The 24,911-nt window shown below is 31.4% G+C and overlaps 2 protein-coding genes across 5 annotated transcripts; both read right to left on the bottom strand.

The window, feature by feature from the left end:
* Positions 1 to 1,071: 1,071 nt before the first annotated feature.
* LOC132722436 (uncharacterized) lies at positions 1,072 to 2,510 on the bottom strand (the record flags this gene model as incomplete). Its single annotated transcript, XM_060706948.1, is given in 2 exon segments — positions 1,072 to 1,294; positions 2,176 to 2,510. Coding segments are annotated over 2 exon segments (242 nt in total), but the record flags the coding sequence as incomplete, so codon positions are not given.
* A 4,794-nt stretch (positions 2,511 to 7,304) lies between these two features.
* LOC132722411 (uncharacterized) lies at positions 7,305 to 24,596 on the bottom strand. Of its 4 annotated transcripts, none has more exons than XM_060706938.1 (6): positions 24,485 to 24,596; positions 22,967 to 23,189; positions 11,348 to 11,496; positions 10,776 to 10,920; positions 9,974 to 10,145; positions 7,305 to 7,690 (listed from the first exon to the last, which is right to left on the bottom strand). In XM_060706938.1, exons 1-6 carry the CDS (start codon positions 24,495 to 24,497, stop codon positions 7,649 to 7,651), a joined length of 744 nt encoding a protein of 247 aa, XP_060562921.1. In that variant the 5' UTR covers positions 24,498 to 24,596; the 3' UTR covers positions 7,305 to 7,648. The 4 variants fall into 4 exon arrangements, with proteins under 4 accessions (XP_060562921.1, XP_060562913.1, XP_060562896.1 ...); XM_060706930.1 differs by lacking the exons at positions 10,776 to 10,920; positions 11,348 to 11,496 and adding exons at positions 19,167 to 19,311; positions 19,656 to 19,804 and having other exon boundaries at positions 24,479 to 24,565; XM_060706913.1 differs by having other exon boundaries at positions 24,479 to 24,512.
* Positions 24,597 to 24,911: the final 315 nt, after the last annotated feature.

Raw genomic sequence — 24,911 nt, 5'->3', positions numbered from 1 at the left:
AGGTGTGCACATAAAATGGTGTTAGGTTATGGTGATGTGTTTTGGATATAGTTAAGGTTCCGACAGATTTGTTCATACCGTGATGATCATTAAAACTTTATGATGTAAACTTATGATTTAAACTTTGATGTGTTCACGGTGATTATCATTGAAACTTCAATGTGACATTATCGTGACATTCCATGAAAAGCGGGGTATTGTCGCAAGAAAAATAACATGTGCTCTAAACGAGTAAACAATGAGTGAAACTAAATTAAATTGAATTTTGAAATGGGCTCAAAGATTCTGAAAATCGGGAAAAGGGATGATCCCTCGGAAGCTCCGAAGCAACAGTATAAATATGGAAATTGCAGAGTCAGTTTGATTGAGTCCCTGTATGGTAACCATTTCTTGTGTCCCATACACACTTGTCAATCACATAAGCATAGAAAAGAGGGGGTCAGTTAAGACAACAATTCTATAATTTATCACTTAATGATATAAATGGGTAAAACGAAACAACGATTTTTCTGTACAAATTTCTAAAATGATCATAAAGTATTTAAAATCATGTAGATAAGTTCTTGAAACTTTCTTTTCACGTATAAATATAAAAGCATTTCCGTAACGACTATCTTTAGATCTTCTAGGTAACATTAAACTTATTTCAGTGATTTTTTGAAACTACGTGTTCTATTAGTTTTGAGTACTTGATAAACAACAAAACAGCATTAATAAAACTACAATTGAAGATAGTCCAAAACTGTTCAGTTTGTAAAACAGAATTTGTGTTTATTACATTTTAATTCTGATATTGTTATATACATATACTTGTAGTGTTGTATTCTTTCTAAATGGTGTGCGATTTTGTATAACAAGCGTATACGAGATAGACATATAATACTGTTACGAATAGGATTCATTTAGACGTCGCGCACGCTTGAAAAATGAAATGTTTTAACGGTTACTGCGCACAACAAGATAATTATCGACGGTAGAACAATAACATAAACTTTTGGAAGCGTTAAATATATTTGTAAAAAATGACTCCATTATTGTTCTTAGGTAATCATTTATATTTATTGATACTACCTGCAACGTGCCCTTGTTTCAAGAAGAAATTCGTCTCCAGTGATAACATCGTCTTTTAGTTTATCGTCATCCAGCATATCGAACAAGTCGTCAGGTCTACACGACCAGTCGTGTAAAGCATAATCCATATATCTGTTACAGTTGAAAGGTTCATCAGGAAATGTACCCGGCATGCAATGTATTTGTTGTATATAGAACAGCACAAGAAACAACAAAACTTCGTCTGCAATCGAAACAACAAAGGTTAGTTAAGGTAGACCATGGGTAATGCATTGCTAAATAATTCCAAATTCAATAGCATATAATTATGATACCAGATATTTTCAAAGTTTAATAAAATAAAAACTACACGGTAAAAGTATTTTATATTTCGCATGATCAAACAATATACATTAAAGAAAATTTAGGCAAATTTTGAAAACAGTCTCTCATTGTGGTAAATTTAAGGGATATTTTGAATAAGGCTTTTTATACAGGGAAATTGTCATCAAAATAATGTTAAAAGTGGGTGGGATAGGGTAACATTTTTATACATATGATGTGTAAAACATTTTGTTTAGAAACAATAATTTTGCACGTGTAATTTGTTACCTGGGTGTCATTATTTGTTTCTTACAATGAGCAATATGAAAACATTTTTCATAATGATGATATTATAGATCATTTCTGAAAAAAAGCCCTTCTAATAGCAAAGTTTTAGTTCAGAAATATATTCATAACTCATAAACCACACGGTAATTTTTTTTCAATATGTTCTTCCTAAGATATGAAACTGGAGAAATTCAGGTTTGGACATTCTGAAAGATATGTTATATTGTTAATGACAATATATTTAAAAACGAATTTAAATATCAGTTCAATGTACTTACCGCACACAAACAGAAATACGGTATTTTACAATTTACATTAAAAAGTTGAAAATATATAGGGGATATTCAAAAGAAATACTTAGTCTAGCAAAACACCAGTGAAAATTCGGATAATCTATTTCACTGCAGTGAAAAATATTTTTCAACAGTAAAAATACGCAAAATGAAAATATTCATTTTATTTTCTCAGTATTTCTCAATATTTAATTTATAAATATATAATAAATATTAATACCCGTACATTGAAATCCCATTTTGAAACCGTCAAAACACTGCTTGTTAAGCGTTTACCGTCTCACACCGTATAAAGTTATATGGAGAATATATGTTTTGCTTGTTTAATATTTGTCTACTGTCAAAAATATATGTGGCTGCATTGAAGATATATAATGATGATAATATAACGGTAATAACAAAATGATACCAATTACTTGTTGTGGATGCTTTCATCATAAACGATATATAAAAAATAGACATTTTGAAATGCTATCAGATGTAATATGTCTATAGTGAGCAGATATTTCACTTGAATTTACATAAATAATTCTTGTGGCATTCAGAAAACGTTATTTTGTACATTTAACTTATTTCACAATTTGACAATTTATATAAATGACTCATATGATAAAGCAGGAAAAAACATTATTTTCTAGCCAAGACTTACGTTTACAATTTGATAATTTACAATAAACGGTTCATGTGCCATGAAAACACATTTTAGCTATTATATAGACATTATGTTATTATATTGTTGTTGTTGTTGTTGTTATTTTATATTTAGGAAATAGTTATCAAATTTGAGTGCATTGTTGTAGAATAATGCACAGTTCGGGTTGTAATGTGCAGGAATATAATCACGAAGGTCATTAGGTCTGATTGATTGATTGATTGATTGATTGATTGATTGATTACAAAGCATCTGAAAGATAAGCCGTGCATTATTTTACTACAACGCAAATAAATATCTATTTCCATTCCAACAATAGAGCTTATAAAAAAAAAATTGGTAGAAAATGTGCTGAACTACAATTCAGAGAAATTTTCCTAACGTAAGTTGGTTTATTGACGTCATATCTGACGTTATACAACGTGTTACCATTCCTTTTCATAAACTCGACAGTCCTATCTGTTTGAATAGGGAACAATGTGAAGCTTGTTAGAATGTTGTGTATTTTCAATTTCGAATGTTTACGGACATGACTGGATGTCAACATGAGCCATAACTATATATAATATCCGGTCTGAACTCTTTGTAGGATGTGTTTGTAACAAAGAACATTCCCTCTCCATGCCCCGCCCTTTGTGCCCACTCCTGTTTTTGTTCGGTACCGTTAAGGGTCGTATATGGCCGGATTTTGTCAGAGACAGAATTCTTTACTGTCTTACTTGCTTTCTTGATATGTGTTCTCATTCTATCGATACCAATAAAAAACATACATCAAATGTGTGCACATAAAATGGTGCTAGGCTATGGTGATGTGTTTTGGATATAGTTAAGGTTTCGACAAATTTGTTCATACCGTGATGATCATTAAAACTTTTATACGACACGTTCGTGCTATGGAATAACGAGAATTGGAATTCCTTAAGAGCCTTCAAAACGGCCAAATTGAAAACGTTGCAGGCTCGGTTCATTGATGCATACTTCCGTCTATGACCCCTAGCACCAAATAAAGCAGAATTCCACATATAACATTAAATGGTAAAAATTTGAATTTTAGAAACATCCGCTGATGTGTTCACGGTGATTATCATCGAAACTTCAATGTGACAGTATCGTGACATTCCATGAAAAGCGGGGTATGGTCGCAAGAAAAATAACACATGTGTACTAAACGAGTAAACAATGAGTGAAACTAAATTAAATGGAATTTTGAAATGGGGCTCAAAGATTCTGAAAATCGGGAAAAGTGATGATCCCTCGGAAGCTCCGAAGCAACAGTATAAATATGGAAATTGCAGAGTCAGTTTGATTGAGTCCCTGTATGGTGTCCATTTCTTGTGTCCCGTACACACTTGTCAATCACATAAGCATAGAAAAGAGGGGGTCAGTTAAGACAATAATTCTATAATTTATCACTTAATGATATAAATGGGTAAAACGAAACAACGATTTTTCTGTACAAATTTCTAAAATGATCATAAAGTATTTAAAATCATGTAGATTAGCAAGTTCTTGAAACTTTCTTTTCATGTATAAATATAAAAGCATTTCTGTAACGACTATCTTTAGATATTTTAGGTAACATTGTAAGATTAAACTTATTTCAGTGATTTTTAATCTCAGGTTTATATATTATTATACTTTGTGAGAAATTTATTCAGCTCTTTTCAACCATTTGCGGGAATATAATATAACCTTTTTCCAGACTTGTGTAAGGAAATACATGTATAACAAATTACGTGGACATTTGTTAACTATATCAAACAATTGTTAACTATATCAAACAATTTTATTTGTCAAAAATTGAGATTATTCTTTATCATTTAATTTTCAAGTATTGTAAATATTTTGTAATTTTTGTATATTTGATATTTGGATTTTAAGAATAAATTTAGTTTTTTAGTTTTAAAGTTTTTTTACTTATTATTCTTTCTGTCACTCTTTTTTTACCGTAAATTGGTATCAATTTTCAAATTAACTTGTAAAATTGTGGCTGATATGATTGTGACGAACTTTGAAATCATACAAAATACATTGAAATGTATGTGTTCTGTATATGTGTGCATTATATTGGAATTATGTATAGTTGTTGATATTGAACGGGTATTTATGGATTTGAAATATGTGTGTGCGTTCGTGTACCTGTGTTTGTGCGCGCGCAAAAAAAACTTTTTGTGACTATGATTTTGTATTACTTGCATTTTAATGATGTTATATGTTTTGCTCATTTTTTTATTGTATTAACACAAAGAAAATCATATATTTTAATAAAATATATTGTTTTAATATTTCCTGGCATATATTTTCATTAATTTTTTCCCAGCAATTTCTGTGTGATGATTATACCAGCCATGATCTGTTACTGATATATTATAAGACATCATGACAGCCATATATGTTTTTCTAAAATGATTATACCCCCAAAAACGAAGTTGTTTTTTTTTGGGGGGGGGGGATAGGAGTCACCCTGTGGTCGGTCGGTTGATAGGTCGGTCGGTGCGTCGGTCCAGCTGTCCGTGGCATTTTCCTTGTCCGGAGCATAACTTGAAGACTTATGGTTGGAATTCAATATAACTTCATACAATGGTCAAGCACATTGAGAAGAAGTACAGTGCACAATAACCATAACTCCTTTTGACTAATTACAGTGTTACTGCCCTTTGTCCAGAGCATAACTTGAAAACTACTGGTTGGAATTCAAAACAACTTCATACAATGGTCAAGCACAATAAGAGGACGTGCCATACTTAAGAACCAAAACTCCATACAGAGTTACAGAGTTATTGCCCTTTGCTACTTTTCCATTGCTTTTTTGTCCGGATCATAACTTGAAAACTAATGGTTGGAATTCAATATAACTTGAAATGGTCAAACACATTGAGAGGAAGTGCAGTGCATGAGAACCATAACTCCATCTTGACTAATGACAGAGTTATTGCCCTGTTACTTTTCCTTTTCCGGATCATTACTTGAAAACTTCCGGTTGGAATTCAATACAACTTCATGCAGTTGCCACGCACATTAAGAGGAAATGCAGTGCAGAAGAATTGTTACATATTTTGACAAATTACAGAATTATTGGCCCTTTGATATTTTTCCTTGTCCGGAGCATAACTTAAAACATACTGGTTGGAATTAAAACAACTTCTTAAAATGGTCAAGCACAGTAAGAGGAAGTGCAGTGCACAAGAACCATAACTCCATTTTGACTAATTACAGTGTTACTGCCCTTTGTCCAGAGCATAACTTGAAAACTACTGGTTGGAATTCAAAACAACTTCATACAATGGTCAAGCACAATAAGAGGACGTGCCATACTTAAGAACCAAAACTCCATACAGAGTTACAGAGTTATTGCCCTTTGCTACTTTTCCATTGCTTTTTTGTCCGGATCATAACTTGAAAACTAATGGTTGGAATTCAATATAACTTGAAATGGTCAAACACATTGAGAGGAAGTGCGGTGCATGAGAACCATAACTCCATCTTGACTAATGACAGAGTTATTGCCCTGTTACTTTTCCCTTTCCGGATCATAACTTGAAAACTTCCGGTTGGAATTCAATACAACTTCATGCAGTTGCCACGCACATTAAGAGGAAATGCAGTGCAGAAGAATTGTTACTCCAGTTTGACAAATTACAGAATTATTGGCCCTTTGATACTTTTCCTTGTCCGGAGCATAACTTAAAACATACTGGTTGGAATTTAAAACAACTTCTTACAATGGTCAAGCACAGTAAGAGGAAGTGCAGTGCACAAGAACCATAACTCCATTTTGACTAATTACAGAGTAACTGCCCTTTGTCACTTTTCCTTGCCCGGAGCATAACTTAAAAACTACTGGTTGGAATTCAAAACAACTTCATACTATGGTCAAGTACAAGAACTATATTTCTGTCCAGAGTAATTATCGAGTTATTGCCCTTTGTTACTTTACCACGTTTTTTTTTTCTTGTCCAGAGCATAACTTGGAAACTACTAGTTGGAATTCAAAACTAATTCATACAATGGTCAAGTGTATTGAGAGGAAGTGCAGTGCACAGAAACCATAACTCTTTTTTCACTAGTTTAAAAGTTTTTGCCCTTTGTTACTTCTTATTGTCCAGTGCATAACTTGAAACTTGATGGTTGGAATTCAATGAAACTTTATACAATGGTCAAGGGCAGTGAGTTGAAGTGCAGTGCACAAGAACGATAACTCTATTTGGACTAATTACAGTTATTGCCTTTATTACTTTTTTTGTCCAGTGCATAACTTGAAAACTAGTAGTTGGAATTAAATACAACTTCATACAATGGTCAAGCGCAATGAGAGGAAGTGCAGTGTACAATAACAATCTTCAGTATTTATAGAGTTATTGCCCTTTGTTCCTTTTCCTTGTCTTTCTGGACTTATTACAGAGTAATCCAATAAACCTTCATCAATGGCCAACCACATTGAAAGGAAATGCAACATACAAGAACCACAACTATCTTTAATTGCCCACAACCATAACTCTATTTCAATTCTTTACAAGGTATTCTGTTACTAGTAACATCCTCATTTCCGAAGCAGTCTTTACGGGGGGTATTAATCACATTAAGTGATAGTTCTAGTTTTTTGTTTAAAAATTTGTTGATTATATTTCTTTGCAAAATATTAAAAAATCAACAGTTTGTTAAGAAATAGAAACATTTGAAAGAAAAAAACAACACATATCATCATAATCTCATTATAATTATCTGGAACAATTCATTTCCAGAGGGTATTCTTATGGGAACTATTAAGTTCGTAGTATGTTCCGTATATCACTTTCATGAAAGTCGAATTCATTTTCAGACCAATACTTTATTCCACCAAACAAATTTTCTATTGTATATTTTAAAAGAAAAAGAGAACAAATTATTTATTGTACCGTGACTTTTGTATTAGGTTATAATATAGAAATAAAAGTCATAATATATTTGGCAATTTGGTCTGAATAAAGCAAAAAGTGGTGACGATTCTTGATCTTGTATAATATTGTGTCAGCCATCTTTAAAAAAAGTCTTGTGCGAATTACTAAATCAGGATTTCTGTTCCTCCATAGTCACTTACTAGAGCCTGAAAAATATAACACTCATAGTAATAAATGAATGCCATTAATTGTAAATTAGGTTTCCATAATCTGCTCATTAACGGGCGAAGACATTGTAAACAAGTACAAATGTTGCAGCAATGCAGCAATTGAGAAGCTCCGCGCAAAAAAAATGTGCTCATTACAGATACCTTACAAAATTATTCCTACGCACAGGTCATGTTATATTCAGATTAAGTACTATTGTAGAATCTTTCCGAATGTTTTGTAAACTTTTTTTTGCATAATTATACTTATCTTATGCACTGTCCATAATTAAAAAGAGGGGAAAAGTATTTAATGTAAAAAATGCTTTCACTGATGCCTACCTGGTAAGTAAAGTAATTCCATTGAACACAAACAAGACTTACAAGACTTGTAAATGTTATGTGACATGGCTGTACTGTGTTCTGTTTCAGTAACAGAAGATAGATGATAGAAATATCAAAGTCTGTTATAATTGTAAGAAATATACAAAAAGTAACAAAGGGACTAATGTTACAATATAGTAATATTACATGCACATTTTTCATGTCAAATTAAAAAAAAAATGGTTTCTTTCAATACTGAAAGTAGAACACACTCTGGAATGAAAAAATGGGATGAATTTCCAAAAGACCAAATTCAGGATCTTTTTTGTTTGTTATACACGCGTTACATGGTGATACAGTATTTATCAATATAATAAAAGACTGTTACCTGAATTTTAGGTAGGTATGAGGAAATTCACTAATATCATATTCGTGCGAGACAAAGATGTGAAAGCTATTTGACATTGATAATATATAAAAAACTATTGTTTATTAATTTTTAGGGAGATCATTATATAATTTTTTGTAGAATTGCTTTAAAACCATTCATAAAAAACATTACACTTCATGTTCAAACTGCAGATCAAAGTTTCTGTTGTTGTCATGATATCTATCTATAGCCTATGCTTAAGGTGATTCCGCTTTGTCAGCCATGTTTGTTTTAACTAAAGTCTGTCCAAAGTGAAAGTAGGCCAAAATTCATATAACAACAAAGCTCTTATTGTAAAATGATGAACCTTTTGAAAATACACTTCCAGGTTTATATTTTAAGGACAATTATAAACAAAAAATAAAAATGATAACAATAAGAATATTTACCTTGAATGTGCTACATTTTCTGAAGACCAGAAACATTCTGTTGCAAAGTTTTATGCACATTTCATAAATGCAAAATCCTTTTTAAAAGTCTGTTTTAGTGCCAAAACAAAAGCTATTTTTTGCAGCAAATACAAAAATCTTTCAAAATGTAACTCAAATAAATCAGTTATCTGATGTCCTTCTAAGCACATGGCCTCCATTATTTTTTTCACGTAAAAAAGTAGTGCAAGAAAACAATCATCATTAATTTTACAGCCTTATGAACTACAATTAAAATGAAAACACAATCAAACTTTAAAATCTAACCTTTTTATGTGTAAAAGTGAAGTGTGTCTGTTTGTCATGTACATAGGAAATAGGTAAATGATGTTTATTTTCATGGTACTACTTTTTTACACATGTCGTGGGGGCCATGTTTTTTCAAGGTCTGACAAACTACTTTCCTAAGATTTATGTGTTTTAATGTTTTTTGTATTTTCTGCAAAAATAGCATTTGTTTGCACTAAAAGAGACTTTAAACTGGATTTTGCCATTCATGAAAATGTGCATAAAGATTTGCAACAGAATGTTTTTGGTCTTCAGAAATGTAGCCAATTCAAGGTGAATGTCTTATTATCATTTTTATTTTTGTTTAAAATAGTCTTTAAAACATAGAATTGGAAGTGTACTGTGAGCTTTATTGTTATATGAATTTGGGCCTGCTTTCACATTGCACACAAACTTGACTGACAAAGCGGGAATCACCTCTTTGATGGTCCATCCGCTCGTAAGGCTACAAAATGCAGCTTTCGTTGTCGGGTACGGACATATAACTTTAATGCAGACACCATTAAATTTGTTCTATATAATCTAAGGTTCCTTCGTTAGTAAATTACAAATCATATGTACTATTAATACTCAAATAAATAACTTTAATGCAATCACCATTTATTAGATTAGATTACCATAATAATAAGATCTGAGGTTTTTTGCGTAAATAAATTATAATTAATGTTAACTAGTCATTTCACCGGCAAAACAAAATATACGAGGATTTTTCATTACTATTTCAAACATTATTTTGTTATGAGAATTATGACCGGACTTCTATAACTAACTTCTAACTATATGGCGTTAAATGTTCATTTAGTTCAAATTTACCAGAAGTTCTTGTGCATCTTCATGAGACAAATTGACAAAAATGCTCCCCATTAACTGCATTTTTAACCATAGGTTAAGCAGAATGTTTCGCCAAGAGCTGTCACATCCGTTACTCTGCGTTGGTGTAAGTTCAAGTTGCCTCTTTGAACAGTGAAATAACTCGCTAATAACCCTTCAATGATAAACAGTATTGATAAATGAAAAGTGTACTTCAAGACAAACTTGAAACTTTAACTTACAATATTAAGAAAACTGTGATGAAACATGTTAAGATAACGCATATTTATTAAACAAATACAAAGATTTTGCATCTTTCATTAGGAGGTAGTTTGTGTCAAATCTTACAATCGTTAATTGAACTTGTTCACACAATAATGTTATTGTCATATGCATTTAAAAAAGAGAACATAGATCAACAAAGAAATAATACGTTGTTAGAAAACAGCCTCTGTCGTATCTCGGACCATAGGATCACCAAGCAGGGCAGTGAACGAACAATGAGTGGGACAGGGCACAAGGGCAGGTAAAGTGGGAGATGGGCAAACTTACTACTTTAACTATTATCAAATATGAAGAATGACAGGGAGTAAATGATATATATATTTGCAATTTTGCTTAAACATACTAAAGGTTATATATTCTAACTGTATGTAACCGCCTATAAATAACTATGATGTTATTTTTACCGTTTTATAGTTTTTTAATTGAAATAATCACATTTGAAGAGACTCTGGCATCATATTGACCATCTTTAATTTGACATAGTTTAAATATTGAATGTTTATAACATAAATGTACGCTTGGTGGAAGGATTTCTGCTGCAACTGCAAAGGTGATATTGGGTCCTGGGATTTTCTTATAAATGTCCAGTTCTCTCGCACATTCCATAAATACCCCATCCATAACAGCAGAGCAATTCAGATTAAATGAAAACCCGCTGTTCATCGCTAAATAAGGATTATAGATTTTCAAAATCAGTATTTGTGATTATACATATTGACACAATTATACAAAATTTTATCAATTCGCAGTATATTTTCCTATGTATGTAAATGAATATGACAAGATTTCTCCTATTAAAGCCTGGGTAACATTGCAGATATTATAAATAATGTGTATGAGTAATAAGATATGCAAAATGAAAAACTCAAACGTAAAACTGAGAAATACATTGTACAGCTACATGTATGTTTTTCATAAAAATATAAATTTAAGTACAGCGTATGGCTATTTAAAGGATGATAAATTCATACATACTAGTTCATTGGAAACTGTACCATTTAACTGTTCTATAGTGTGCTATATTAGGAGACGCTATAACGATAAATTATAAAATGTAAGTTATAGTCTACAAAGTGATCAATTATTACAAACCTGACTGGAGCCCTTCAGAGACGCCATTGCCGTCACAAAACATGCTCATCTTGTTTCTTAACGAATCAGCCACATCGGCAAACTGTTCGGGACATTCCGCAGACAATGTCCCTATACAGTTGATGTAGGAAGGTAGAAGTGTCTCGTTACTGTAAGTGTGTAGCTAGTAAATTATTATGATTATTCTTTGCTAAATCTTTGAAACTACGTGTCTAATAGTTTTGAGTACTTGATAAACAACAATACAGCATTAATAAAACTACGTTTGAAGATATTCAAACTGTTTAGTTTGTAAAACAGAGTTTGTGCTTATTACATCTTAATTCTGATATTGTTGTATACATATACTTGAATTTGGGTTTCTTTCAAAATTTTGGGGTTTTGCGATTTTTGTATAAAAAAGCTTTATGAAAATGAATATAATACCTTTACGAATAGGTTTTTCATTTAGACGTGGGGCATTTTTTAAAAAAGAAATTTTTAAATAAGGGTTTTTCCCTACGCACAACAAATATTTTTTCGCGTTAAAAACAAAAACACAAAACTTTGGAAGTTTTAATTTTGACTTTAATTAATTGAGCGTTAAAGAAAATTTTGTAAAACACGACTCCTTTAAATTTCTTTTGGGTTTCTTTTCATTTTTTGATACTCCTGAAGTGCCCCTTTACGAAAAAAATTTCGTCCCCTTTATAACTTTCGCCTTTGGTTTTATCCAAAATTAAAACAAATCGGGGTCAAAACCGAATGTGGTAAAGATAATCCAATATCTTTACATTTGAAATTCATAAAAACCCGGAGGCTTTTTTTTGTAATGACCCCCAAAAAAAAATTCGTCTCCCCTTTCAAAAACTAATTAATTTTAAGAAGCAAATTTTAAAACTATATTATAGCATTTTGTTTGTCTGCGTTTAAAAAGATGTAGTTAAATGTTTTGCATATTACCCCATTTGGGGAGAACAGAGGGACGGAGAGTTTAAAAAAAAAGACGTAAAAAAAAAAATTAAAACCCCATACCTAATCAAGGGAAAAGGGAAAGATATATCTTTTTTTTCAAAAACGCAGTAAAAACCCATTTAACGATAAAAATTTTTTTTAAACCCACTTTTTTTGCCTTCTTTTTTTTTTTCAGAAAAAAAAATTTTAAAAGTAAAAAAAAAAAATTTAAACCCCATTTGAAAAACCGGAAATTTTTAAAAAACCCCCCGTAAATTCCCCAAAAAGGAAAAAAAATATTGGCAAAAAGGGCCATTTTTGTTTTTGGGTCACGAGAAAAAAAAATATGATAAATTAAATAAAAAGAAAAAATCATCAAAAAAACGTTTCAAAATTGAAAATTTTATATTTAAATTTCGTTTACAAAAACTTAATATTTTATTCATTTTAAAATTTTTTTGGAATTTTGGGCCTCACTTTCTGGAGGCTTTGCAGTTTTAAAATTTTTTTCTTTTTAAAATTAAAAATTTAAAATTACTTTTTTGGAAATTCTTTTTCCAGGTACTATCTATCCACCCAAAATTTGGAATTTACCCCCGGTTTTCCCTCTCCTCCCCGTCCCAAAAAAAAATTAAACCCATAGGTTTTCCCCTTATTTGGGTAAAACCTCCGGGAAAATTTTTGATGCGACTGTAAAAAACCCAACTTTGTTTGTTTGTTTAGTTTGTTTTCATTTTACGCCTTTTTCCAACAAGTATTTCCAAGGATCATTATAGGCGGTTAGTTTCCTAACCAATCGTTCCTGGAGAGTTACACCATTACTTAGACTAACCTTCCTCCGCGCTAAACTACCCAAAGGCATCTCCCGGGGATCGAACCCACGCCAGAGAGGGTACTGGATTAGGAATTGAGGCAGGGGGGGGGGGGGGGGGCATGGACTCTAACCCCTCGACCACGGAGGCGGTTTTAAAAAAAAAAAAAAAAAAAAAAAAACCCAACTAAACAAATATGTATTGACTTAACTTTATATATCAAATGTACTTAATTCATTAACCCTGAAAAATATCTGATGTTGAACATATATCCTCACTGCAGATATAAAAGATTAAAAATATATAGATCCTCTATATCTCGAATTACGTTGTTTTTTGTTTTGTTTTGTTTTGTTTTTTTTTTTTTGTTTTTTTTTTTGTTTTTTTTTTTGTGTTTTTTTTTTTTTTTTTTTTTTTTTTTTTCTTTTTTTTTTCAATTATGTTCTTCCTTAGATATAGAAACTGGAGAAATTCAGGTTTGGGACATTTCTTGAAAGATATGTTATATTGTTAATGACAATATATTTTAAATTCGAATTTAAATATAAGTTCAATGTACTTACCGCACACAGACAGGAAATACCGGTACGTCTTATTTACATTTACATTAAAAAGTTGAAAAATAAATAGGGGATATTCAGAAGAAATACTTAGTCTAGTCTTGAAATCTACCAGTGAAAATTCGGATAATCTATTTCACTGCAGTGAAAAAATAATTTTTCAACAGTAAAAAAATACGCAAAATGAAAAATATTGCATTTTATTTTCTCAGTATTTTAAAATTTTTCAATTTTATAAATATATAATAAAATTAATACCCGTACTTTTGAAATCCCTTTTTTGAAAAGGGTAAAAAAACACTCTTTTTTAAGGGGGTTTTACGTTTTCCACACCGGGTATAAATTTGGAAAATAAAGTTTTGCTTCGTTATGTTTTGTCACTGTCGGGTTTGCATTGAAGAATATAATGATATAAAAATAATTTGGTAATAAAAAAAATTTTCCCCAATTTTATTTGGGTGTGGATGCTTTATCATAAACATGTAAAAAAAAAATGGGACTTTTAAAAATTTTAAATCAGATGTAATATGTCAAATTATGGCAGTTTATTTCATTTGACTTTACATAAAAAATTTTCTTGGGGCTTTTCAGAAAATGATTTTGTACATTTAGTTTTTTCATTAAAAAATTTATATAAAGCCCTCAATGTTTAAACGGGAAAAAACCCTTTTACAATTTGATAAATTTACAATAAAACTTTTTCTTTGGGCCTTTGGAAAACAATTTTAGCTATTTAATACATTAGGGGGATTATATTATTTTTGTTGCTGTTTTTTTTTAAACCCCCAAACAAAGGAATTTGGGGGTATTATAGGAGTCGGGGCTTGTCGGGGGGGTCTGCCCGGGGGGTCTTCCCCTTTTGGTTCCAGGATTAATTTAAATATTGAAATAAAAATTTGGGGGTTTTATTAGAAACCTTATGGGGAAAGCCCGGGTTGAATTCCCAACGGGAAACCCCCCTTTGGGGTTTCAAGGTAAAGGGCCCAAATTTGCTACAAAAATTTTTAGAAAGGGTTTTTTCCGGGACAATAACTTTGATTTTGGGAATGGGGATGTTGTTTTAAAAAATTTTGGGTTTAAAGCAAGCTTATGAGTAGCTTATGCTACGCTTGTGTTTATATTATGATAATATAATATGTAAAAAAATAAAAATGTGTGAAAAAAGAGCAACAAAATATGTTTAAATCAATCAAGGTCAGTGTCACTGTTACTAAAATAGAAAAATGGTTTTCGGACAATAACTTATATTTTGGGAATAGTATTTAATCAAATTAAGTTTTAAAGCAAGCTTATTAATGAAGAAAACGGGTTTGGGTTTTGCAATTAAATTTAAAAATTTTAATTTCTTGAAGATCTACACATTTGGGAATTTTTATAAATGGGGGTTCGATTTTCAAATTTTTTTTTTTTCAGAAAAACTAATTTTTTCCAAAAACGTCAAGGGTTTGGGGGGGGGGGGGGGGGGGGGGGGCGGGGGGGGGTGGGGTTTTAAAAATACCTTAAGTGATATTCAAGTTGTTGTTGTTTAAGATTTAGAAAATATTTTACAATTTTCAGTGCATTGTTGTAGATAATGCACGGTTCGAGTTCAGATGTGCTGGAATATTATAACCCAGGCTGTTAGGCCTGATTGATTAATTACAAAGCATCTGAACGATAAACCGTGTATTATTTGACAACAACGCAAATAAATGCCTATTTCCATTCTAATTCGCAAAATTAGGTAGCAAATATGCTGAACTACATTTCAGAGAAATTTTCCTAACGTAATTTGGTTTATTGACGTTATATATGACGTCATACGACGTGTTTACAAGCATTCATTTTATGCCGTGAATATAATGCACTCGACAGTCCTAACTGTTTGAATGTTGAAACAATTTTAGCGTTTTAAAAGAATTCTGTGTTTTTTCCCAATTTCAAATTTTTTTTAGGGACTTTGATTGAATGTCATCTTTTGTTTTAAAATTTAAAAAAGCACCAAAAACTACATGATCTTTTTCGAACTCATTGTAAAAAAGAAAATTCTTTTCCCCCAGGGCCCCCCCCTTTTTGTCCCCCACCCCTTTTTTTGTTCGGTATCTTTAAAGGGGTCGTTAAAAGGGCCCGGGATTTTGTCCAAAGACAAAATTTCTTTACTGTCTCCCTTGCTTTTTTTGATTTTTTGTTCTCTTTCTCATTGATCCCAAATTTAAAAAAAACTTTTTTAAAACCCAAAATTCATTTTTCATTTTGGTTAAAATTTAAAATAAAGCAACAAATTGGACTTTTTGGGGTGCACATTAAATTGGTTTTAAAAACTATGGTGTTGTGTTTTGGATATAGTTAAGGTTCCGACAGATTTGTTCATACCGTGATGATCATTTAAACTTTAATATGACACGTTCGTGCTATGGACTAGTGAGAATTGGAATTCCTTAAGAGCCTTCAAAACGGCCAAATTGAAAACGTTGCAGACTCAGTTCATGGATGCATACTTCCATTCGTGACCCCTAGCACCAAATAAAGCAGAATTCCACATATAACATTAAATGGTAAAAAATTAAATTTAGAAACATCCGCTGATGTGTTCACGGTGATTATCATTGAAACTTCAATCTGACATTATCGTGACATTCCATGAAAAGCGGGGTATGGTCGCAAGAAAAATAATACATGTGCTCTAAACGAGTAAACGACGAGTGAAAATTAATTAAATGGAATTTTGAAAGGGGGGTCAAAGATTCTGAAAATCGGGAAAAGGGATGATCCCTCGGAAGCTCCGAAGCAACTGTATAAATATGGAAATTGTAGAGTCAGTTTGATTGAGTCCCTGTATGGTATCCACGCATTTCTTATGTCCCGTACACACTTGTCAACCACATAAGAATAGATAAGAGGGGGGTCAATTAAGACAATTATTCTATAATTTATCACTTAATGATATAAATGAGTAAAACGAAACAACGATTTTTCTGTACAAATTTCTAAAATGATCATAAAGTATTTAAAATCATGTAGATTAGCAAGTTCTTGAAACTTTCTTTTCATGTATGAATATAAAAGCATTTCCGTAACGACTATCTTTAGATCTTTAAGGTAACATTGTAAGATTTAACTTAATTCAGTGATTTTTACCAGAAACTCAGATGTATATATTATTATACTTTGTGAGAAATTTATTCAGCTCTTATCAACCATTTGCGGGAATGTAACACTAAAATTTGTTCTACCCTTATGTAAGGATGTATAACAAATTATGTGGACATTTATAAATTATATCAAACAACTTTCAAAACGTTTTACAACTTTCAGACTATTTTTTATTATCTAATTATCAAGTATTGTAAACATTTTGTAATTATGTATTTCTGATATTTTGATTTAAAGAATAAATTTTGTTTTAAAGTTTTTTTTACTTATTATTCATTCTGTCACTCTTTTTTACCGTAAATTCGTAACAATTGTCAAATTAACTTGTTAAATTGTGGCTGATATGATTGTGACGAGCTTTGAAATCAAACAAAATATATTGAAATGTATGTGTTCTGTATGTGTGTGCGTTATATTGGAATTATGTTTAGTTGTTGATATTGAACGGGTATTTATGGATTTGAAATATGTGCGTGCATGCGTGCGTGCGTGTACGTGTGTATAAAAAAATTTGTGACCATGAATTTTTATTACTTGCATTTTATGTTTTGTTTATTTTATTATTTTATGTTCACAAAGAAAAGAATATATTTTAATAAAATATATTGTTTAAATATTTCCTGACATATATTGTTTTTATTTTGTCTGGCTGATCTATTGATCCACTCGTTGGTATGATTATACCAGCAGTGATACGTTATTATTTGGGAGAGATGATATATCAAAAGTCAACATGACAGCCATATCAGTTTTTCTTAAATCGTTTGGTTTACAAATTTGTTGATTATGATTTATATTTCTTTGTAAAATATAAAAAAAATCAACAACTTGTTAAGAAAGAGAAACATTTCAAAGAAAAAACAACATATATCATCATAATCTCATTATAAATATCTGGAACAATTCATTTCCAGAGGGTATTCTTATGGGAAATATTAAATTCGTAGCATGTTCCGTATTTCACATTATTTATTGTACCGTGACTTTTGTATTAGGTTATTATATAGAAATAAAAGTCATAATATATTTGGTAATTTGTTCTGAGTTAAGCAAAATAGTGGTGACAATTCTTGATCTTTCATAATATTGTGTCAGCCATCTTTAAGAAAGTCCTGTCGTGTGAATTACTAAATCAGGATCTCTGTTCTTCCATTATTACTAACTAGAGCCTGAAAAATATACCAATAGTTATAAATAAATGCCATGAATTGTAAATTAAGTTTCCATAATCTGCTGTTAAAGTGGTGAAGGCATTGTTAATGAACATGTAACTTAAGGTAGCGGTACAGAACAATTCTTTATAAATGATACTATTTTTAGACTCTTCTTTCCAACAATCTAGATACTATCATCTTAATTTAACTTTAAAAATATAAATACTCAAATATATAACTTTAATGCAGACACCATTAAATTTCTGCTATATAATCCAAGGTTTCTTGCGTTAGTAAATTATAAATTTGTATTTACTATTCATTTCACTGGCAATCACTTTCAGTGTCACGTCTTTTTAAATATTTTACAGAGAAATCGGAATATTAGTCAAAGGTGCTGTACGAGGAGTTTTCATTACCATTACAAACATCATTTTCTTATGAGAATTGTGACCGAACTAATTTATGACTATTCGTGTATCCTTAAACGTTAAATGTTCATTTAGTTCAAATTTACCAGAAGTTCTTGCGCATCTTCATGAGACAAATTGCTATAAATGCTCCCGAAAATCTGCATTTGTAACCATAGGTTAAGCAGAATATTTCGCCAAGAGCTGTCACATCCGTTACTCTGAGTTGGTGCAAGTTCCAGTTGCCTCTTTGAACAGTGAAATAACTCGCTAATAATCCTTCAATGATATACATTAATAATATGAATAGTGTTCTTCAAGACAAACTTGAAACTTTAACTTACAATATTAAGAAAACTGGTGAAACATGTGAAGATAACGCATATTTATTAAACAAATACAAAGAGTTTGCACCTTTCATCATGAGAAAGTTTGTGTCAAATCACACACTTGTATTTGAACAAAAAAGTTATTGTATATGTACTAACAAAACATGAGAACATAGAGCAACAAAGTAATTAGAGTTTACAGAACATAGCCTCAGTCGTAACCGAGCACCACAGAATCACCGTCAGCAATGCACCCAGCAGGGCACTGGACAGGGCACAGGGAGTAAGTTCTGCTTAAATATGCGTACTAAAAGTTATATATTCTAACTGTGTGTAATCGCCTGTAAAAGACAAATAAATATGTTATTTTTACCGTTTTATAGTTATTTAATTGAAATAATTATATTTGAAGGTATTTAGGCTGCAATTTGATCATCTTTAATTTGACATAGTTAAAATATTTCATGTTTTTAACATAATTGTACGCACGGTGGAAGGATTTCTGCTGCCACTGCAAAGGTTAAATTGGGTCCTGGGATTTTCTTATAAATGTCCAGTTCTTTCACACACTCCGTAAATACCTCATCCATAACAGCAGAGCAATTCAGATTAAATGAAAACCCGCTGTTCATCGCTAAATAAGGATTATACATTGTTCAAAATCAGTATTTGTGATACTACATATTTTTAAAAATCACATGCGTAAAAGTCATGTTGAAGATATAACAGAGTTATAATAAACCGTTTCCTACACAATTTTATCAATTCGCAGTATATTTTCGTATGTATGTAAATGTATATGAAAATATTTCTTGAATTTAAGTATGGCTATTTTAAGGATGATACATTCATCTAACATACTAGTTTATTGGAAATTGAACCATTTAACTGTTCTATAGTGTGCTATATTAGGAGACGCTATAACGAGAAATTATAAAATGTAAGTTATAGTCTACAAAGTGATCAGTAATTGCAAACCTAACTGGAGCCATTCAGAGACGTCATTGCCGTCACAAAACATGCTTATCTTGTTTCTTAACGAATCAGCCACATCGGCAAACTGTTTGGGACATTCCACAGACAATGTCCCCATACAGTTGATGTAGGAAGGTAGAAGTGTCTCGTTACTGTAAGTGTGTAACTTGTAAATTAGTATGATTATTCTTTGCTAGATCTTTGAAACTACGTGTCTAATAGTTTTGAGTACTTGATAAACAACAATATAGCAATAATAGCATTAATAAAACTACGTTTGAAGATATTCCAAAACTGCTCAGTTTGTAAAAAGAATTTGTGTTTATAACATCTAAATATCTGAAAAATCTTCTGATAAAGTTATATACTTGTAGTGTTGTTTTCTTTCTAAATGGTGTGCGATTTTTGTAAAACAAGCGAACAAATAGACATATAATACTGTTATGAATATGATTCATTGAGACGTCGCGCTCGCTTGAAAAATGAAATGTTTTAACGGTTACTGCGCACAACAAGATAATTACCGACGATAGAAAAATAACATAAAGATTTATATTTACTAAAATCAATGATCGTTTTGTATAATTGTAAAACGTCACCCCGTTAATGTTGTTAGCACGGGGGTGGAACCCCATATGTATCTCAAAAATGAGCATCGGTAAAAAATACATGTGAATTTCCGCTGCTCCAGATGTGAAGCATAACACCAGATGTGACTGTGAAATTAGGTCAATCGCCTGGTAAGTTTTCAACTTTTTAATAAAATTCAATCTTTTTTTTTTTAAGAAAATCGAAATGTGATTCTACCCTCCTGACTCTCCTCTATATTGCCCATTTTTGTTTTGGATTTCTATGCAGTCTTCATCTCTTCATCGAGATATTCTTTCCGTCGTGGGTTCTGGTGTGTCCAAAACGTGCAATGTGTATGAGGAAAATGTCACTAAACGGAATAAAAAAACAGAGATTTTACGAAAACTCACTACAGACCGATGCTTAACATTCAGACAAATCCTGATTTAAACATTTATTGAGATTTGGGTACAAACGAAGGAATTGCTGCTCAAAAAAATCATTTGAGCTCCATATGTGCAAAAGAGATCCATAAGTGATATAGAAAACCATCTACAAAACTACTGATCACTTCCATATAATCATTAAATAGCCAATGTAAAGTTCAATAGTAACATAAGTGTGTTTGATCGTCACAATGACAGGGCTTACTAGCTTACGCTAGCATTAGAAATACTAAAAGGTCCGAGTACATGAAAATGTTGACGCAGAGCGGATAGTACTCGTATGCTAAACAATTCACTAATAAAGGATATGGAACTTTTACAAGTCAAACTGAAAGTATTGAACTTTGTAAAACTTTCGTCTCAAATAATATGTTTCTATAATAGTTTTACATTTATAATTATATTTATCACTTTAAGGTTCCACAAGTTTTAGTTATAGCGACAAGACTGTTATGTGGAAATATCTTGGCCTGTTGCGACATCGAAGGTTTTCTTTATAGAATATGGGCCGAGAACATTGTCTGTATGCCGCCAGGCCATGATGTTTCTACATAATAGTCGAATTCGATATATTATAAATGCTTTATAGCATGATAAACAGAAATAAGAATTTTAATAAACATAAAATTTCAATTTCTATTTGGCTTCCCTTTTATAATTTAAATCCCCCACTCGGAACCTCGGTCACTTTTTATGTAACGTGTCAATGACCGACATTGTAAACCCTACACCATAAACGCCAATCGGAAGTATGTTGGGTGTTCCTGATTGGTTGGATGATCAAAGACACAGAAAAACATTGCTGTAAATAATTGGGACGCGCCACTAATACGCTAACCACTGTTTCATCAACATTTTTAATGACATGCCAAAAGATAGATTTTTAAATTTATATGAATAAATCAATTAATAACGAGTATTGATTTCTTTTTTTTTTTGGGGGGGGGGGGAGGGGGGACTTAAAATTGGTAATATTGCAAGTAATGCTACTCATTAAAAATTCTTAGAGGCAGTACATCTTTGCGCAAATGACATTTAGGAAAACGGATTAAAAGGTTTATAAACAAGTAAGTATGCACTAGACTAAAACCATTAACACATTACCTATCCCCAATCTGAATATATTCGTGTTTTCTTTTGTTTTTTGGGGTTTTTTTTCGGGGAGAGGGGTGCAGCCTTAATTTTGGTACGCTCCAGTGACCCTTGTGTTTTTTTCTACGGTCACAGTTATACACCAACCAAGTGTACTTACATAACTGTGCTTTATTTGAAATTACGCACACTTTTTCTAAAGAAATGTGCGTTATCTGAGATATCCCACTGTCTGTTATTGTCAAAAGAGCATGCTACTGGCGTGTAACAGTTGAGGAGTATCAAAGAAAAATCACCGCACCACGGGATAACTGAATTTAATAGATGTTCACTCACGGACAAAAATATTTGCTTACAGGTTTACCATGCAGTGATATACAAGTAAACCTCCTCATCAGAATTGTCCCGTAAGAATTATTCTACTCTAGTTCGCGTAAATAACGCAAAAACAAATGAATATTTAAAATGAAAATAGTGCCTTTCTTGTGAATTGCATTTCCTGCAAGAAATAATAACTTTTTGGTCATGTTTTACTCAGACATACGTTGAAAAGGAATTTCTATATGGATACTATGTTATTTAAGCTCGTCTCGTGAAAATGTGTCTATTTCGGATAATAGATGATTCACAAAGGAATAACTTATAGATTGCTTTATGAAAGTGATCCGTAATTATGTTGCTGTTTTTTTATATTATGCACATATGGATCTCCTCAAAACATATGGAGCTCAAATGCAATTTTGAGCAGCAATTCCTTCGTTGTCATAAACCATGTAGCCAAATCTCAATAAATGTTTAAATCAGGGTTTGTCTGAATGTAAAGCATCGGTCTTAAGTGAGATTTCGTAACATTTTCTTCATACACATTGCACGTTTTGGACACACCAGAACCCACGACGAAAATAATATCTCGATGAAGACTGCATAGAAATCCAAAACAAAAATGGGTAATATAGGGGAGAGTCAGGAGGGTAGAATCACATTTCGATTTTCTTTAAAAAAAAAAAGGATTGAAATTCATATAACTGTTTTAAAAGTTGAAAACTTACCCTGCGATTGACCTACTTTCACAGTCACATCTGGTGTTATGATTCACATCTGGAGCAGCGGAAATTCACACATACTTTTAACCGATGCTAAATTTTGGAGATACATATTGGGTTCCACCCTCGTGGTTAGGGTATCATTTTTATTTATTGATACTACCTGCAACGTGCCCCTGCTTCACGGAGAAATTCGTCTCCAGTGACAACATCGTCTTTTAGTTTATCGTCATCCAGCATATCAAACAAGTCGGCAGGTCTACACGACCAGTCGTGTGAAGAATAATCCCCATATCTGTTACAGTTGAAAGGTTCATCAGGAAATGCACCCGGCATGCAATGTATTAGTTGTATATAGAACAGCACAAAAAACAACAAAACTTCGTCTGCAATCGAAACAACCAAGGTTAGTTAAGACAGCAATTTAAGAGACCATCTCAGATAGCAGTTTGCTTGTCTGCGATTAAAAGTATGTAGACTCTGACTGTTTGTCATATTACTGCCATTTGAGACGAACAGACGAACAGAGAGCTCAAAATAAAGACGTAAAAATAACATTCCTAATCAATCAAGAAAGATATGATATATCATTATTTTCTAAACTGCAGTAATAACCACTAACGATAATAATTTAGTAAAACCACTTCTTTGCCTTCTTTTGATTTTCATGAAAAAAAATGAAATTGTAAAAAAGTAATTAACACACTGCAAACGGTACTTACTAACCACGTAAATTACCAAGAAAGGTCAAAATATGGCAAAATAGCCATTATTGTGTTGGTCACGGAGAAACAATATGATGATAAATACAGAAAAATCAGTCATAAATCGCTCAAAACTTGTAAATTAGTACTTTATTTCGTTTACAAAAATCTTAGTATATTTTACTCATGTAAAATTGTTTTGAATATTTGGCTCATCTGGAGGCATGCAGCTTAAATTGTCTTCTTCTTTAATTACAATAAAGTTATATCATTGTCTTATTCATTTTCCAGGTACTTTGGATTCTTTCATGTAAGGAATCTATCCAGCTAGATTACGGAATATCGGTGATCGCTCGTGCCAGAAATAATTAACCTGAGGTCTTCCTCTACTAGTAGAGCTGGAAAGTGTTTGATGCGACGTAAAACCCAAGTAAACAATATGTATTGACTTAACTTTATATATCAATGTACTAATTCATTTACCTGAAAATATCTGATTATATTATATATCCTCACTACAGATATAATATATCCTCACTACAGACATAAAAGATAAAAATATATTTAGATCATCTATATCTCGAATTGTTTGTTGTTTTTTGTTTTTTTTTGTTTTTTTTTTTTGTTTTTTTTTTTAATATGTTTTTCCTAAGATATTAAACTGGAGAAATCATGTTTGGACATTCTGAAAGATATGTTATATTGTTAATGACAATGACAATATAAATTCGAATTTTAATATTACATGTAGTTCAATGTACTTACCGCACACATACAGAAATACGTGTTTTACAATTTATATTTAAAAAATAAAAATAAATGGAGGATATTCAGAAGAAAGTAGTCTCGCTAGACAACAGTAAAAAACGTAAAAAATGTTTCACTGCCGTAAAATATGCAAAATGAAAATACACATTTTATTTCATCAGTATTCAATATTTAATTTATAAATATATAGTAAATATTAATACCCGTACATTGAAATCCCATTTTGAAAACGTCAAAACACTGTTGTTAAGCGTTTACCGTCTCACACCGTATACAGTTTATGGAGAATATATGTTTTGCTCGTTATAGTTTCTGTTTACTGTCAAAAATATATGTAATGATATATAATGATGATAATATAACGGTAATAACAAAATGATACCAATTACTTGTTAGGATGACAATCGGTGGATACTTTCATCATATACTATTATCATGTATAAAACATTGACCTTTTGAAATGTTATCAGATGTAATATGCCTATAGTGAGCAGATATTTCACTTGAATTTACATAAATAATTCTTGTGGCATTCAGAAAACGTTATTTTGTACATTTAACTTATTTCATTGACAATTTATATAAATGACTCGTATGATAAAGCAGGAAAAAAAACAACACTTTTACAATTTGATG

The sequence above is a fragment of the Ruditapes philippinarum genome, unplaced genomic scaffold (assembly GCF_026571515.1).
Source record: "Ruditapes philippinarum isolate M1 unplaced genomic scaffold, ASM2657151v2 ctg11111_1_1_1_1, whole genome shotgun sequence".
NCBI lineage: Eukaryota > Metazoa > Mollusca > Bivalvia > Venerida > Veneridae > Ruditapes > Ruditapes philippinarum.
The sequence above is the reverse complement of the archived record's forward strand: the minus strand, read 5'-3'. Positions and strand labels throughout refer to the sequence as shown.